Source organism: Daphnia pulex, chromosome 1, assembly GCF_021134715.1.
Source record: "Daphnia pulex isolate KAP4 chromosome 1, ASM2113471v1".
Classification (NCBI taxonomy): Eukaryota; Metazoa; Arthropoda; class Branchiopoda; order Diplostraca; family Daphniidae; genus Daphnia; species Daphnia pulex.
Window position 1 is genome coordinate 5,594,808 of NC_060017.1, and position 16,348 is coordinate 5,611,155.

Below are 16,348 nucleotides of genomic sequence, written 5' to 3' on the forward strand. Positions count from 1 at the left end.
GCGTTGCCAATATGATTCTTTTTGTTCCTATGGTTCGCGCACAGGAGAGTAATTTTTCATGATTCAAAATATCTCTTCCTTTAGGCAGTTCTTGTTGGAAAAAAAATTTACTTTCGTTTTTTGTAGCGGAAGCGGCAGACAAAATTAATTGAAAGTTACACTTGTTATTAGTTTTCTTGTATTTGACTCCAGAGAAAGTAGAGATAGAATCTTTGGTCAAGGGCCAATTGCCAAACACAGCATCAATGTATTGATCCAACATCCAACTGAAGCTAAGCCATTTCTTAAACACTTAATTTAGATTTAGAAAGATGAAATTTAATTTAATCAAAATTTTATCAATGAAATCAGGATACAGGCTTTGCCCTACGTTCTTGCAGTTAATTTCTGAATGATGTACAAAATGTAACGAAACTGCTAAAGGGTTTAAACTTAAATAATAACAAATCTAAATTGCATCGAACAATGGTTTACTTTATTCAACGATGACCGCTTCCGTTAGAAAATGGTAAAGCTGAGAAGGGTCATTCTACTTTTTCTAGAAAACAACGCTCGTTCGCGCTACGCTTCATGCGCAACAAAAAATATTAAACCACGAACGAGAAACAACCAATCAGCAAGAGTTTTACTTGCCGCATCTGACCAATCCGAACATTCCAAGTGCCGCATTTTACCAAAAGAATTTTCCTTTTACGTTAATTTCGAGAACCTTGTCACTTCACCACGGAACGGCATCCTTGTTAGGCCTTTCTGCGCGAAGATTTTCTAAATTTCCTTTCGTTCCAATTTCATTCCAACTTAATTAACCAAGATGGTAAGTTAATTTGAACATCAGATTTCTTACTTTTATTAGAAACTGTAATATAAACTTTCACTGAGCATTTGAATTTACTGTCAACCAGCCGGTTTTCAAATGTTAGTTTTAATTCAACAGTATTGCCATTTGAACTATGACATTTTTAATAGTTTTTTAAATTTGCTTCTGAAAAGTAAAAGACTTTAGTTCAAGTAGGAGCAGGTGTGTCGATTGTTGAAATGGTGATCTCATAATGTGACGTGATGTGTGCACCACCCATTTCATATCCGTTGCCTCCGGCATGTTAACCATATAGGGATCATAAACCTCATTACGATTGGTTGAAAAAACTGACGAGAAATTCAAATTTGTTTCTTGTTTTAGCGCGAATGTATCTCAATCCACGTTGGACAAGCCGGAGTCCAGATTGGCAATGCCTGCTGGGGTAAGTTTATTTATATGATTAAAACAAAGTGAATTGAATACATTATTGATCCTTTTCTTAATTTAGAATTGTACTGCTTGGAGCATGGAATCCAGCCTGATGGTCAGATGCCCAGTGACAAGTCGGTCGGAGGTGGAGATGATTCTTTCAACACCTTCTTCTCTGAAACTGGTACTGTTCTGTGTTTATGAAAAACTCAAAGGATGTTACAATAACTTGATTTTAAATCTAGGCTCTGGCAAACATGTTCCTCGTGCTGTCTTTGTTGACTTGGAACCAACTGTAGTTGATGAGGTTCGCACTGGTACTTACAGGCAACTGTTCCACCCTGAGCAACTCATCACTGGCAAGGAAGATGCTGCCAACAACTATGCCCGTGGCCACTACACCATTGGAAAGGAAATTGTTGACCTTGTGCTGGATCGCATTCGCAAACTCTCTGACCAATGTACTGGTCTTCAGGGATTCCTCATCTTCCATTCGTTTGGTGGTGGCACTGGATCCGGTTTCACCTCACTTTTGATGGAACGTCTTTCTGTTGACTACGGCAAAAAATCCAAGCTTGAATTCGCCATCTACCCCGCTCCCCAAGTTTCTACCGCTGTTGTCGAACCATACAACTCCATTTTGACCACCCATACCACCCTTGAACATTCCGACTGCGCTTTCATGGTTGATAACGAGGCTATTTATGACATCTGCCGCCGCAACTTAGATATTGAACGCCCCACCTACACCAACTTGAACCGCTTGATCGGCCAAATCGTCTCATCCATTACGGCTTCCCTTCGCTTCGATGGCGCTTTGAACGTCGATTTGACTGAATTCCAGACCAACTTGGTCCCCTATCCTCGTATCCACTTCCCTTTGGTCACTTACGCTCCCGTTATCTCGGCTGAAAAGGCTTACCACGAGCAATTGACCGTGGCCGAGATCACCAACGCTTGCTTCGAACCGGCCAACCAGATGGTCAAATGCGATCCTCGTCATGGCAAGTACATGGCCTGCTGCATGTTGTACCGTGGTGATGTCGTTCCCAAGGATGTCAATGCTGCCATTGCAACCATCAAGACTAAGCGTACCATCCAATTCGTTGACTGGTGTCCCACTGGTTTCAAGGTATTATTATATTCTGTAAACAATTTAATAATGATTGTAGTTATTAACCTATTTATTATTTTCTTATCTTCAAGGTTGGTATCAACTACCAGCCACCAACTGTCGTTCCAGGTGGTGATTTGGCCAAGGTTTCACGTGCCGTGTGCATGTTGTCCAACACGACTGCCATTGCCGAAGCCTGGGCTCGTCTCGATCATAAATTCGACTTGATGTACGCCAAGCGTGCTTTCGTCCACTGGTACGTCGGTGAGGGTATGGAGGAAGGCGAGTTCTCCGAGGCCCGTGAGGATCTTGCTGCCCTCGAGAAGGACTACGAAGAGGTCGGCATGGACTCTGTTGAAGGTAATTTTTTATTAGAAATGTAACATCCCATTATTTGTTATTAACTTATGCAATTTTTATTTAGGCGAAGGCGAGGGCAATGACGAATATTAAAGAATCTGGATCCTGATCTTTCTGCATTCTGAAATTTGCATGCTTCTTATACGATTTGTTGTGCGAATTTTACTTCACTGCTAATAGCCTCTACTCCATTATTTGCCCAAGCTTTTCAATACAGGCATTTGAAAATCTAGCTGCTTTTGTTACCAGTTTTAACAGTCAGATAATATCACAAGTTATGTAGAAACACCCCTTACATCCGTCAACACCTGACACTTGGAAATGAAACTCAAACCGTGGGCAAGCCTTACAAGGCTCTGTTACAAGGTTGCTGTCTGAAGGGTACTGATGGAGCGGTTGTATTCTTGGCAAGTTAACAAAGAAATGCTTATCGTGAAGTTTTCAACCAGTTATTTTGTTAACTCTGTTTCAAATCAACAACAGCAGTACAGCCGAAATTGATGGGAATGATGAAGCGCAGAGTTGTCGAATTAGTTTTATTGCGCATTTTGAAAGAATCAAACAAATCGAACTATAAAAAACCGCGAATTTGATTTAAGAATTTTCCTAATATCAATCGATACTCGAATTTTCTGAAGGATCCGAGTCGTCGTGCGAGGGACTCAATTCTGGCCACAAAGTTTGATGACACATAGGGCAACGATCTTGAACATACAGCCTAGAAAAAAAATATTAAAATGAATACAAATTAAGAGCCCAACAACTAATAAATGTTTACCATTTGCGGAGACAAACGGCGTGATAGTAATGCCTGCACGGGGTGACTTTGATTAATACCTAATAAGGTAAATTGTGATAAGAATTCGTCAAATGAAAAGGCGTTTGTAGCTAGTAGGCCTACTTACTTTGTTTCCTCGATTGTTTTTCAGGTGATTAAAACAAATAGCACAAACATCATCAATTTCCATGTGTTCTTCAACTGATTGGAGGGTAGCAATTTTACAAACAGCTATTCTCCGTTTCTGGTAAATCTCCCATCCCCTTAGCGCTTCATCCCAGAAAAAGGAAAGGTTAAAGTACCCGTGCAGTCCAAACAGGATTGCACGACAAGTACCGCCACTTTCCAAAATCAGCGCGATTCCCGAATTGATCATCATGACTAATCCAATTACATATTCGATGACACGCCCAACGAACCTAGGGGAAGAATTCAATTCAAGAGTTATATCCATCACCAAGACGACTAAACGTTCACGAAATACTTGATGCGGTAAACGTGATCATCCAATTTGTCCCATAATTCCTGATGCCTTGCGTCTACTAAGAAGACAATGTAGAGAGCCAAAGATATGGCGATTTTGCATAGAGCCTCAACGCTAAATCCGCTGACGGCTAATAACCAGGTACTTATTGAATGTGTGGTCCACAGCACATAAAGACCACTTAATAACGCTAAGGTTAACGATCCGCTAACCAATAGCGCTCTTGCGTGTCGTTTAAAATCCAGGTTGGCACTGTATAAGGAAGCCGTAAAATGTAAAATTGATATCCGATTAAAATGATCTTTCTACTCTACCTGGCGGCAAGAGACATCAAGACTGTATCGACTGAAGTGTAGGTAAAATGTAAAAAACATGTAGTTATGAGTACTAAAATCCGCATGAGGCGAACAATGCGGGAAGCTGGTTTTAATGTGCTTAATCCGTATTGAAATGAAAAAATTACGAATAAGGTGGCTGCAAGTGGTCCGATATGAGTCGATCTCTCACCAGGTATTTGCATAAACTCTTGGCTCTTTATATAGACCTACAGTATAACATATACACAAATGTAAAAGTAAAAATCTGGTTGCGTTAAAATTTACAGGTAATCTAATTACCTTGGCACAAATACATGAGAAAACTGAAGCCATGCCCAATAGTGCCGGCAAAGTTTCACATCCGCGAACCATCACAATTTTCAGTAGTGTTTTAAGACTTTCGACATCAGTCCATGCCAATTCGGATGAGGCCAAATAGATGTAGATGTGGATTCCGCAACGCATTAGCCAAAAACTGCGGAATATTAGCGGAATATTCAAACGAAGCCATTCTGATTCGAAGAAAGCCAAAATTCCATCATTTCTGATACCCCAAATGATATGCGCAATTTGTCCATTCACCACTTTGCACACCTAATAATTAATAAAAAATTAGTAACAGACTCTGTGATTGCTAAATTATAAAATTAGCCTACGTACTAAATTATAATTCATCAAACCAACACTGATATAATGGGCTACGAGGAGATAATAGCACCTTTGTATGACAGTGTCCATTGGTAATAAAGTGGTAAAACTGGGTAATAAAAAACAAAGCCCCAATGTTCCCTGCAGCCAACTGTTATTGATTGGCGGATACTGACAAAAAAAAAGATATGCGATTGCCAAAAATATTTGGAGCGCAAGGTTACCAACAACATCTGTCAACACCGTCAAGGCTGTTAATGCATCGAAAGCAGTTCCGTCAAGATTCAAAATTGCTCCAAAAGATGCGGTGGAAGAAGCCGATGACAAATGGTTGAAAACTTTTAGATTGAGATTTCGGCTCAGAACCACCATTGAGATAGATAGCAAAAATGAATATAATTTGATAAGATGTTGCGTCCATAATGTCAAAGCAAACATAGAAACACACGAAGCTGAAAAGTAAAAGTTTATGATTAAAACTCATGGCATACAAAAGTAATGGTATATTCTACCTGTGAATAAGGTAATTATCTGCAGGAGAAGTCCGCAAGATCCATTACATCCTTCAAGGCCAACATCAAGGAAATTGGAGAGCGTCGTTGAAACGTTAAATTCTATCACATTAATAGCATTTTGATTCAACTTTGGGAACATGGAAGAATTATACATGTCAACTAAAGAATGATGCGCTTCGTACAACAAAGTATGATATGACTCTCCCGTCACATCATCGAAATCAGATTCCTTGTGCAACGGAAGCAATGTACATGGATATATTCCAAGGTAAGCAATTCTAGACTGGAAGACTTCATCTAGCAAAAATAAAGCAGGAATCCTAATAAGTATGTCCATATAACTAGCAAGGACTTGTCTGGTGTCCATGTCGAATGATTTCTTCTTTAAACACTTTCACTGAACGTTTACTGATGGATCCAGATTTTCCGAATTAATGCGCTTGGATGCCATCATCCGAAATCCCGACCGCATAGCAACAACAATGAAACAACACTACCAAGTAGTTCTAATGTATATCCACCATTTCTCCTTGGTAGCTGCTGGGAAATTGAAGCAGTGCATTTTTGAGGTTGTTTGTTAAGTTTGTTTTTTATTCTTTACTTTGGAGCTATACACAGAACACGATAGGGTGATACATATCTAGAAACCGGAATGCGCGGTATAAACCGGTTCTACAAACTCCACCTTTAGCCTCAGGTACTTTCCAGCCATTGACGATTCTGGTTCGCTTGAGAGAAAAATTCCGAGAGACTTTCATACGAAAATTTTCTTGGTCAGTTCGGTTTATTATTTGAAAACGAATCAAGAACCGATCGATATCGAACAAAAGATCGTGTTTCAAAGTATAGAAAACGGTCAGACTTTGGCTAAATTAGAAACTAACTTCTGAGTCCTTAGAGTTTGAAAGACCACTGAGAAGTTCCGATTGAAACGAAAATTCGGTTGAAAATCAAAACCCAATTGAAATATTTATCATTAACCACATCCTACTTTGAAGGAAACTGGTCGATGTGGTCAAGGGATAGCACAAATAAATAGGTCACGTAATATAATAGATCATATTCCTATCTCTATCTCAAACCCCCAGTTGTTTAAAAATGAAAATGCACGCACGTAAAAGAAGTGTCAAAATTACCCGCCATTTTTCCATGTAACCGTGTCGACTAGGTGCACAGGATTTTTAAAATGTATAAGAAGGTTGAAGTTAGTTAACAATAGTACCGTAGTTGATGATTATAAACGAAGAAACATAAGCAAGACATAAATCTTAGTTTGAATGAAAATCCCAATTAAAAAAGCCACAAACAGATTTGTAAAGATCATTCACTCATGTATTACCCCTCCAGATAAACTTCACAAAAACAGACAGAAAATGTTTCATCTCATTCACGCAAAATGAAAAATAATAAAATAAAATCAGGGACCAAGGGATAAGTTAATTTTTTATCCTATAAACAGACTCGAGAATTACGAAGTAGGACGCATCGACCTCCGCACACATTGGAAAATGATTCGAGCTCTCAAGAAAGTGTTTTTGTAGCAATTTTGTGTAAATTAGTTATTAGCTTATAACTCATCTTTAGTGGAATCATCAGCCTCCTCATCTTTGGAAGACTGTGAACCGCCTGCTCCTTGGTAAAGTTTAGCAATAATGGGCTGCACAACATCTTCAGCATCCTTCTTTTGCCTCTTGAAGTCTTCGGCATCAGCCTCAGCGTTGTTTTCTAACCACTTGATCTTTTCATCGATGATGCCTTCAATCTTCTCCTTCTCAGCGTCCGACAACTTGCCTCCGAGCTTTTCCTTGTCTCCAAGTTGGTTCTTCAAAGAATAGACGTAGGATTCGAGTTCGTTACGGGCTTCGACACGCTCCTTCAGCTTCAAATCTTCATCGGCGAACTTCTCGGCATCTCGAATCATACGCTCGATATCTTCAGGAGTCAAACGGTTCTGGTCGTTGGTGATGGTAATCTTTTCCTTGTTTCCGGTGCCCTTATCTTCAGCAGACACTTGAAGGATACCGTTGGCGTCGATTTCGAAGGTAACTTCAATCTGGGGAACTCCACGAGGAGCAGGGGGGATGTTGTTCAAGTCGAATTTTCCTGCAAAGATAAATCAAAGTTGTCATTTTCATATTCGTAACCAAGTCAACACAAATGTATTTACCAAGAAGATGGTTGTCCTTGGTCATTGGGCGCTCTCCTTCGAAGACCTGGATGGTGACGGTGTGCTGGTTGTCAGCAGCGGTGGAGAAAATTTGAGATTTCTTGGTTGGGATGACAGTGTTACGTGAGATCAACTTGGTCATGACTCCACCGACGGTTTCAATGCCCATAGTCAAAGGGTTGACATCGAGAAGGACGATCTCGCCAGTATCTTGCTCTCCGCTCAAAACTCCAGCTTGGACAGCAGCTCCGTAAGCGACGGCTTCATCAGGGTTGATACCTCGACTGGGTTCCTTGCCGTTAAAGAATTCCTTGACCAACTGCTGAACCTTAGGGATACGGGTGGATCCTCCGACCAAAACGATCTCATCAATGTCGGTTTTCTTCATATCGGCATCTTCAATGACTTTCTGGACTGGCTTCATGGTCGAGCGGAAGAGATCCATGTTCAATTCCTCGAACTTGGCACGGGTCAAGGTCTCAGAGAAGTCATCACCCTCGAAAAAGCTTTCGATTTCAATCCTAACCTGTTAAGGAGACAATAAAAAAATAAATAACCGGTTTTAAAGATTGCTAAAAGTAACTCAACATACTTGATGGGCCGAAGAGAGAGCACGCTTAGCCTTTTCGACTTCACGACGGAGTTTCTGGACAGCGCGGTTATCCTTGCGGATGTCCTTGCCCTTCTTCTTCTTGTACAGCTTGATGAAATGTTCCATGACACGCTGATCGAAATCTTCACCTCCCAAATGGGTATCACCGTTGGTTGCAATTACTTCGAAGACTCCGTTATCGATGGTCAACAAGGAAACATCGAAGGTGCCGCCACCCAAGTCGAAAACCAAGATGTTCTTCTCTCCATCCTTTTTGTCAAGACCATAAGCAATAGCAGCAGCAGTGGGTTCGTTGATGATACGCATAACGTTAAGTCCTAAAAAAGCAGAATAATGTTATGATACCGTGGGTACATAGTCTCTTAAAATTTCCTTACCAGCAATGACTCCAGCATCTTTAGTGGCTTGACGCTGAGCATCGTTGAAATAAGCAGGGACAGTGACGACAGCGTGGGTGACTTTCTTGCCAAGGTAAGCTTCGGCAACCTCCTTCATTTTACCCAAAACCATGGCAGAAATTTCCTCTGGAGCAAACACCTTGGTGCCCTGGGAGGTCTCAACTTGGATGTATGGCTTGGCATTCTTCTCAATCACCTGTTTTAAAACAACTTTAGTACCACAATCATGAAATTGAGCAGCTAATTCAAACATACCTTGAATGGGAAGAGCTTGATATCGTGCTGGACAGTGTGATCAGTCCAGTCACGACCAATAAGACGCTTGGCATCAAAGACTGTGTTTTCAGGGTTGGTAGTAAGCTGGTTCTTAGCAGCATCACCAATAAGACGTTCATTATCAGCAGTGAAGGCAACATAAGAGGGTGTGATACGGTTTCCTTGATCATTGGGGATGATTTCAACACGACCATTTTTGAATACACCCACACTACAAGAAACATAATACTTTAGCATTTTGAAGAATATAAAGATAGTTCATGTAATTTACCAGGAGTATGTGGTTCCCAAATCAATACCAATTACAGTACCAATATCCTTGTTCTTCTCTTTTTCATCCTTGGCTACAGACAAAGCTACAAGAGCTAAGCTGAGCAGTAGAAACTGCACTCCAAATCTCATTTTCAGTTTGTTACAAGAGGTGGTGTAGAAGAAATTAAACTCTGAAATCAAAAAGAATACTACGTCAGCACTTTTATCAAACGTGGCCAGGTGAATGAACTGCCGTGACACGACATAAAAGCCGGTGAGACAATATTTATGAAAAAACCAACTTCTACTTCACAAAAAAACTACACAAGCATCAATAAATCGAAAGATTACATATTGAAATAGACTTACTCAAACAATAAGACAAATACGAATATTGGACGAGGAAGAATTCGCAGGACTATCTTATAACTTTTTACCGGTGTTGAGGTTGACGTTGTAATGACGTGAAATTGTTCTCGAGCAGATTATATGTAGAAGTCCACCAGAGGAGCCACTGCTCTATTCGAATGTGTTGGCCTTCTCTGATTGGTCCACGACAGAGAAAAAACATGTGTTGGACCAATAGGAAAAATAAGAGTAACAGAGAGAAAAAATCCTTTTTCTCAAATCTAACACTGCCACGCAGCTAATCATTTCATTGGCATTTAACTGACGAAATAATCTAATTTCAATATTCATACGATTGTTTTCATTGCCAGATATTTCAATTGATGACATCGATTTTGCTATTACAGCAGGATGTTGTGACTTGTGACGTTCGTTGTGACGTGGAGCCATGTCATTGGAGGCTCTCGCAACCATCGAACGACTAATATTCTAAAGAGGAGGAAATCACCGTTATTTCTGTTTTATTGTAGGGGAAAAATTGTTCTTTCTGGTATAAGCAAATAAACTGCAAAAGAAAAACGGTCATGGTAATATTCAGATTGAATTCATTTTCCACAGAAAACAAACGTGTGTAAAATAAAATGAAAATGGCACTTGTTTCAAAAAGGAAAAGTGTTCTTCTGCATGAATCATATGATAGCTAGGTTTTAAAGTGTGCATTAAATCGACTACATCTAAATAGAGTATAACTGAAATTGCAGGACAATTTAAACATTTTTTTTAGTTTATACGAATTTTTAAAAAGTTTTTTTGTACTGGTCATTGTTAAAAATCAAATATGCCAAATATTGATTTTAATGAAAGTGAAAATAAAAATTAATGAAACATTCAATTAAAATAAAATATTTCATGGGATCAGCAGGTTCGTAACTTATTATTAGATTCCAGAACTATCTTTGACTTCCGGTTACATAAAAATCAAAGAATTACATATCGAGCGAAAAAAATATATCGAGTAGCTTTTTGAATCGATTGTAGTGATCGATTGTGTGTGTTGGCACTTCTGCACATGTCAGACTTTCTCAGTAAAACATATTAATTAGATATAAAAATATATATTTCATCATGACGGAAACCAAGTCAAATGATTCTGAAAACAATGCCAATATACAACCGACACAACAACCATCGAATACTAAAAACGGTACAGTGATTCATTTTATTGAAATGTTATCTGTTCCAACAGCTGTGACTCTATTCCAATTTTGTTGACACAGATTCAAGCAAAGGACCAGAAAGTATTTATACTATACCACTGTTGAAATTAATCAAAGAGGCGCAACAACAACATGGCCTTCGACACGGAGATTATCAAAGATATCGAACATACTGTTCTAGCCGTTTGCACAGGTAAATAGACTTGATTTTGAAGTGCGAGTTGTATTGCACTTTCTAACACAGTTTCTTTGCTCAGGTTGAGAAAAGTCCTGCATTTTCCTCAAGGAGATAAAAAAGGATTCAAGAAGAGGGTAAAAGTTCATATCTCAATGTTGATTTGATTCTTTAAACAATTTAAGATTTTCGCAGGAAGTCACTTTGGACAATTTAAAGGATGAAAAGTTTGTTTATCTTCCCTTAATTCAAGCTGAAAGGGCTTGGGGATATGCAATGCAGCTGAAACAAGAATCCAATACTGAACCTCGGAAAAAGTTTCATTTGGTTGCCAGACTACGTAAGGCTGTAAGCCACACAATTCATTTGGAATACATTTGCCAGAGTCCTCTATGTGATGCAAGAACTAAACTGGAAGCTCAAGCCTATTCAGCTTGGATGCAAGGGACTCTTTTCTTCGAACTTCAAGAATGGAAGCAGGCCAGTGAAAAACTTGTGCTATCCCAAACCATTTATGAAAAACTGGCATCCGCCCTTAATGAGGACGAACAAATCTTGTACAAACAACGCGTGGAAGAGCTTAATCCTAATTTGCGTTATTGCGCTTACAATATTGGCGATTCCAGCGCCCAGCAAGATCTTTTGAATATGCGCAGCAAGGGTGGAAAATCGGAATTGGATGTCTTGATCGCTCAGACTCGTGAAAAGCAAGCGGCTAGCCTTCTGGAAGTAACGTGGCGAGGCCGTACAGTTCCCGTTCGTTTGGAGAAAATTCGTGTATTCTTATTGGCATTCCAAGCTCTTGATTCTAGCATGGGAAAAGCCAATGACTTTGAAGCAAAATTGTCGGGATACGAAACTATTTTGCTCGATTGTAAAGAAGCTATTCAGTCTTTAAAAGAGGATTTGGCAGCGGTCGCGAAAACCAAGGTTGATGTTCAAACACCTCAATTGGGCTCGCAGCAATACCTGCTGAGTTATTTGACATTTTTGCGAGCAACGCTGACTATTGATCGAAATTTAGTGATGGTTGAAGTATTCAAGAAAAATTTCGCCGCTTACCAGGTATTTCAATTTAAATCTCAATTTGAATTAGAATTTCATTCGTTTATTTATTTTTCTATGTAGAGCGGTGAATCGAAAAAAGTTGCCAAACCGCAAGAGGGTGTGAAACTTTATGAAGCAATGGTTCAATTGTCTGGCGAGTTGCAAAGCCTGCAAGGAATAGAGAACGACAAGAAATTTCAAAACGACCTGGAGTTGTTTGTGAAAATTTTCAAAGCCTTCCGTTGCTATTACATGGCGTTGACATGCCAGGGCAACCGTCAGTGGGCTGAAGCTTTGGCTTTGTACCAGCGAGCTGAAACTTACATCAACCAGACAGAAGGGAAAAAGCTCGGCGACTCTGAATTTACCAAGTACAGCCGTGTGGGCCAAGATTTAGTTCATCTGCGCAGTCTCGTAAACTCAGGCAAATGCGCAGCCCACGCCCAGAATATCCTCGGAGTAGAGGATATCAATGCTGCCATGAGTGGACTTACCGTGCGCTCTAAAAAGGTATGCACCTGATATGCTCATGCCCTGTCTGCAATAATTTCTACAAATCCTTGTGTTGTTACTTGCAGAGTTTATCACTTCGCCTGGACGAGTTTGTGGAAGATTTAAGCTTAACAACCGCAACCCCTAATGTCATCAAGTTGCCACCGACTATGGCACCCGTGCCTTGCAAGCCGCTGTTTTTCGATCTTGCTCTTAACCATATTAGTTTCCCATCATTGGCGGAGAATATGGAAAATAAGAAGAGTACAGGAGCCGGAATTACTGGATTCGTCAAAGGCTTGTGGGGTTGGGGCGGAAAGAAATGAGATATCCACCAGGTCAACGAGAAATAAAGGGAACATTTATAGGTTCTCAATTACTATTGGTGTATTGGTGGAAAAAAAATACAATTTCATTTCAACCTTAACTTCATCAGATCGATTTCGTTATAGATGTGGTAGCGATGGATAAAACTGGTTGAGAGATCACAGGGCGAGTCAAAATAGTAGCGATATTTTAAAATTTGCATCAATGCCGGAAATGGAGATGCATGGGTCTGTCGCGTTCCATGAATTGGTCAACATGTCGAGAGAGAAGAGGTAGGAACATGGGCGGATTAACGCCGTTTAAATCGGAACAATTATGAGTTGGAGCGTACAATTGCAAATGAATTCTAGTGACGGAAACACCGAGAACCACGATAATGACGAGGTACTGCAAACAACAGTATATCAAACAGATCATGAAAAGGACTTGTGGTGAAGGTTGTGTCAATATCGAAGCCATCATGAGCGAAAATATCAGCTCAGAGGAAGGTAATGCAGACGACATTACATGTCGTATTTGATGAAATTTAGTCGTGAGATTCATAACTGTTTAGTGCACAAACAACAGAACGTTATTATACATTATATAAAACAAAAACTCAAGAGCAAGGTTAAAACTTGTGTGTGTACTGTTCTTACTAAATTTCATGTTGTGTGTGTGTGGCAGTTTTGTGTCTATAGCATGAGCTACTCCAATTACCAGTTTCCAGACTGAACTGAGCCAACAAATTCTTTTTCCTACCATTTTTGTCTTTCTACCCACGGTATTTATACATTTCCTTTTTGGGCAAAAATTTGCTTCAGGGCAAACTGGTCTTTTTGAAGACTATAAAGGTCTTTCGACGTTGTGACAACGTTATTTGCTTAAAACAAAAATTCCACCCTCTGCATGTTTTAGACGGACTAGAAAAACGGCCAAACCGATGCCAAAGTAGACGGAACTTTTCTAGCTCTACGTGACCTGATTTCCTTTTCCGACTGATACCTAACAACGGAAACTATTTTTAAATGCGAGCTCCCCGACGTCAGGGTAAAATAAAAAAAACAATTATTGAAAATAAGACTAAATGTTTTAAAGGTTTTAATAGAGGAGAACAACTAGTTGCAATTCTGGTTACTTTTTCTTTTTAAGGACATGGACGCTTTGATATGCTACCTTTGCAATTATTTTGGATAGCAGGTTGTTTTAAAGCGTCATTTTAGCAGGAATTCTCAAAGTCAAATGAATTCCTATGGGACAATTTTACCTACGCCCTTGCAAGTGTATGAACTTTTTGTCCATTTTAAGGGGTAAATCGTTCTTTAATTGAGGAAATCTTGACCTCGGCAATAACATAACCTCTATATTTTTATTTTTAGATGGAAATCGTATCTTCTAGAGAAAAAGAATTTCTCCGAATTCCACCGTTCAATTTCTATAGGCTTATTTGGCAAATTGTTCTTTAATAGTCGACAAGTGCACCTCTCTTAAACCGATTTCCGTTTAATAACCCCAAATGAATTTAGAAATCCACAAGGACTTAAAGTGGCTTCCTTATTCATCCGCTGGTAACTCTCGAAGTAAAATACTATTTATAGAATTAGTGTTAATCTAGCCTATATCGCATACGTCGGTAGACATGAAGATGTCGAATCCAGGACATTGACGTCAAAATTCTAATTAAAAAAAAATTAAAACAAGTAAATGTTGAGCAAATATTTAAATAGTTGGTTAAAATGAAAGAAAACATATTGTTTTTAGAAAGATTGACGCGTAGGGTCCATCTCATCAATGTGCGTTGGCAGCTATATATGGAGCTGGGAAACGTTTCGGATTGGCTATTGGCTGCAATGGACGCGAGCTGAGACTGCTGTTTCTAAGTTTACACGGGCTTTTGCTTCCGCGCACGCTATGGATTGTGCCGGGCTACTGTAAGCGTGTATACGGGGATTGGCATGTAGGAACCCGAGCCGGGCGTCGGCGACGGGTTAGCCTATAGTTAGCCAGGGTATATAAAGGACGGACGCCGAGATGTTCATTGCCCAGTTCTCTCTCAAGGAGCTACTGGAACATACTCGACCTTCTCTCCTTTTGAACTAAATCTTTCATCATGGTGAGGCCCATTCTGCATCAAAATTCTTAGCACCTGTGATCTTTAAATTTGTTCGGACTTGAATCGAAAACAAAATCAGTGTTTGTGAAAATTTTCCATTTCGTCTTTTAAAAGCCAAACAAATTGTGTTTCTCTCGAGTACCCATCGTGATCGGCACCTCGTATACAGTCCAACAACTCTATACACAGTTCCGGTTCCGAAAATAGAATCGAGGGTGCCTCACGACGGGCACTACAATTTGACTAGTGTACAACTTCTATAGTAGCTCGGAATAGAAATCTTTCTTAAACAGCTGCCTTGTTTTCTGGAAGATGTGAATAGCTTTTTAACCCTCCAAATTTTTCCAAATTCGACAGGGTGATGTAGAGAAGAAGAAGAAGAAGAAGAAGAAGGAAGAGGAACCCGCCGCTGATGCCGCTCCCGCCGCCGCTCCCGCTCCGGCTCCCGCAGCTGTAATTCATTATTACCTAATAGTTTCATTTTTTTTAATATCCCAATAATAATAATTGATTGAATTATTTTAGAGTTCTACCAAGTCTGGTTCGACTGGTGGCTCCAAGAAGCAGGCCGCTCGCTCTGGCAGTAATGTCTTTTCGATGTTCAGCCAGAAGCAGGTTGCCGAGTTCAAGGAAGGCTTCCAGTTGATGGACCGCGACAAGGACGGAATCTTGGGCAAAAATGATTTGCGCGCCACTTACGACGAGCTGGGCCGCATCGCGTCCGAGAAGGAATTGGACGAGATGCTCAAGGATGCTCCAGGACCCATCAACTTCACCGCCTTGTTGATGATGTTCGCCGAAAGGCAATCTGGAGGTGCCGATGAAGATGAAGTTGTTATCGCTGCCTTCAAATCTTTCGATGATGGCACCGGTCACATCGATGGTGAGAACTTGCGACACGCCCTCATGACCTGGGGTGAGAAGTTCTCCGCCAAAGAAGTCGATGATGCCTACGCTGAGATGACCATTGACAACGCCAACCGCATCGATTGCAATGCACTCATCCAGATGTTGACCTCCTCTCCAGCTGAGGAAACCGAAGGCGAGGCTGCTTAAATTCTTTTTTCCCCACCACCTCAAAAAAGTCGTTGTTTTCTCTCCTTTTTCTTCTTCTGTCTTTTCTCTATCATTAAAAAAACAAAACAAAAAGAAATTCACATGCAATCTGCAAGATCATCAGCAGAATAACAACAACAACAACAACAACCTAAAAAATAAACTGTTTCAAGAAAATCCTTCCTGCTATGATTTTTTCCTTCATTTTGTGCTATGGGAGTTGTTTGAGTCTGGTTCCTATCAACACCAGTTTAAAATAGTGATGACTTCCAAATACAACTACTCTTAGACCGGAATTGGAGGTATTGTGAATATATCATCCGTCTTAATTGTCTCTTTATTTATTTCAACTCTAAAAATCCTACTAAACTATAAAGCTACTTTTTCTGGAGCGATATGGTTACATTCAAAAGTTTCGCGGGTCATTTCATTTTGGTTTTTCGC

The 16,348-nt window shown here is 40.0% G+C and overlaps 5 protein-coding genes and 1 long non-coding RNA gene across 8 annotated transcripts; 3 read left to right on the forward strand and 3 right to left on the reverse strand.

Moving 5' to 3' along the window:
• The first annotated feature begins 180 nt into the window (after window positions 1-180).
• LOC124190076 (tubulin alpha-1 chain) lies at window positions 181-2,934 on the forward strand. The gene is made up of 6 exons (XM_046582624.1): window positions 181-814; window positions 1,181-1,241; window positions 1,308-1,412; window positions 1,474-2,360; window positions 2,435-2,702; window positions 2,767-2,934. Exons 1-6 carry the CDS (start codon window positions 812-814, stop codon window positions 2,793-2,795), a joined length of 1,353 nt encoding a protein of 450 aa, XP_046438580.1. The 5' UTR covers window positions 181-811; the 3' UTR covers window positions 2,796-2,934.
• On the reverse strand, window positions 1,772-6,482 carry LOC124190031 (protein TRC8 homolog). Its single transcript, XM_046582551.1, has 8 exons — window positions 5,442-6,482; window positions 4,942-5,381; window positions 4,582-4,875; window positions 4,279-4,508; window positions 3,965-4,216; window positions 3,608-3,899; window positions 3,481-3,539; window positions 1,772-3,420 (listed from the first exon to the last, which is right to left on the reverse strand). The coding sequence occupies exons 1-8, from the start codon at window positions 5,809-5,811 to the stop codon at window positions 3,315-3,317; spliced, it is 2,043 nt and encodes a 680-aa protein (XP_046438507.1). The 5' UTR covers window positions 5,812-6,482; the 3' UTR covers window positions 1,772-3,314.
• Window positions 6,483-6,758: 276 nt separating this feature from the next.
• On the reverse strand, window positions 6,759-9,793 carry LOC124190040 (endoplasmic reticulum chaperone BiP). 2 transcript variants are annotated; one of them, XM_046582571.1, is made up of 7 exons: window positions 9,588-9,793; window positions 9,170-9,341; window positions 8,878-9,109; window positions 8,602-8,818; window positions 8,204-8,541; window positions 7,612-8,137; window positions 6,759-7,547 (listed from the first exon to the last, which is right to left on the reverse strand). In XM_046582571.1, the coding sequence occupies exons 2-7, from the start codon at window positions 9,298-9,300 to the stop codon at window positions 7,012-7,014; spliced, it is 1,980 nt and encodes a 659-aa protein (XP_046438527.1). In that variant the 5' UTR covers window positions 9,301-9,341; window positions 9,588-9,793; the 3' UTR covers window positions 6,759-7,011. The 2 variants fall into 2 exon arrangements, with proteins under 2 accessions (XP_046438527.1, XP_046438519.1); XM_046582563.1 differs by having other exon boundaries at window positions 9,520-9,793.
• A 720-nt stretch (window positions 9,794-10,513) lies between these two features.
• On the forward strand, window positions 10,514-12,856 carry LOC124190158 (signal recognition particle subunit SRP68-like). The gene is made up of 6 exons (XM_046582734.1): window positions 10,514-10,702; window positions 10,776-10,908; window positions 10,973-11,027; window positions 11,086-11,955; window positions 12,019-12,447; window positions 12,516-12,856. Exons 1-6 carry the CDS (start codon window positions 10,624-10,626, stop codon window positions 12,753-12,755), a joined length of 1,806 nt encoding a protein of 601 aa, XP_046438690.1. The 5' UTR covers window positions 10,514-10,623; the 3' UTR covers window positions 12,756-12,856.
• On the reverse strand, window positions 12,795-13,495 carry LOC124190243. The gene is made up of 2 exons (XR_006872925.1): window positions 13,395-13,495; window positions 12,795-13,301 (listed from the first exon to the last, which is right to left on the reverse strand). It is a non-coding gene; the product is annotated as an uncharacterized LOC124190243 (long non-coding RNA).
• On the forward strand, window positions 13,275-16,200 carry LOC124190236 (myosin regulatory light chain 2-like). Of its 2 annotated transcripts, XM_046582823.1 has the most exons (7): window positions 13,275-13,519; window positions 13,654-13,785; window positions 13,888-14,045; window positions 14,115-14,303; window positions 14,497-14,848; window positions 15,206-15,301; window positions 15,374-16,200. In XM_046582823.1, exons 5-7 carry the CDS (start codon window positions 14,846-14,848, stop codon window positions 15,902-15,904), a joined length of 630 nt encoding a protein of 209 aa, XP_046438779.1. In that variant the 5' UTR covers window positions 13,275-13,519; window positions 13,654-13,785; window positions 13,888-14,045; window positions 14,115-14,303; window positions 14,497-14,845; the 3' UTR covers window positions 15,905-16,200. The 2 variants fall into 2 exon arrangements, with proteins under 2 accessions (XP_046438779.1, XP_046438789.1); XM_046582833.1 differs by lacking the exons at window positions 13,275-13,519; window positions 13,654-13,785; window positions 13,888-14,045; window positions 14,115-14,303 and having other exon boundaries at window positions 14,350-14,848.
• Window positions 16,201-16,348: the final 148 nt, after the last annotated feature.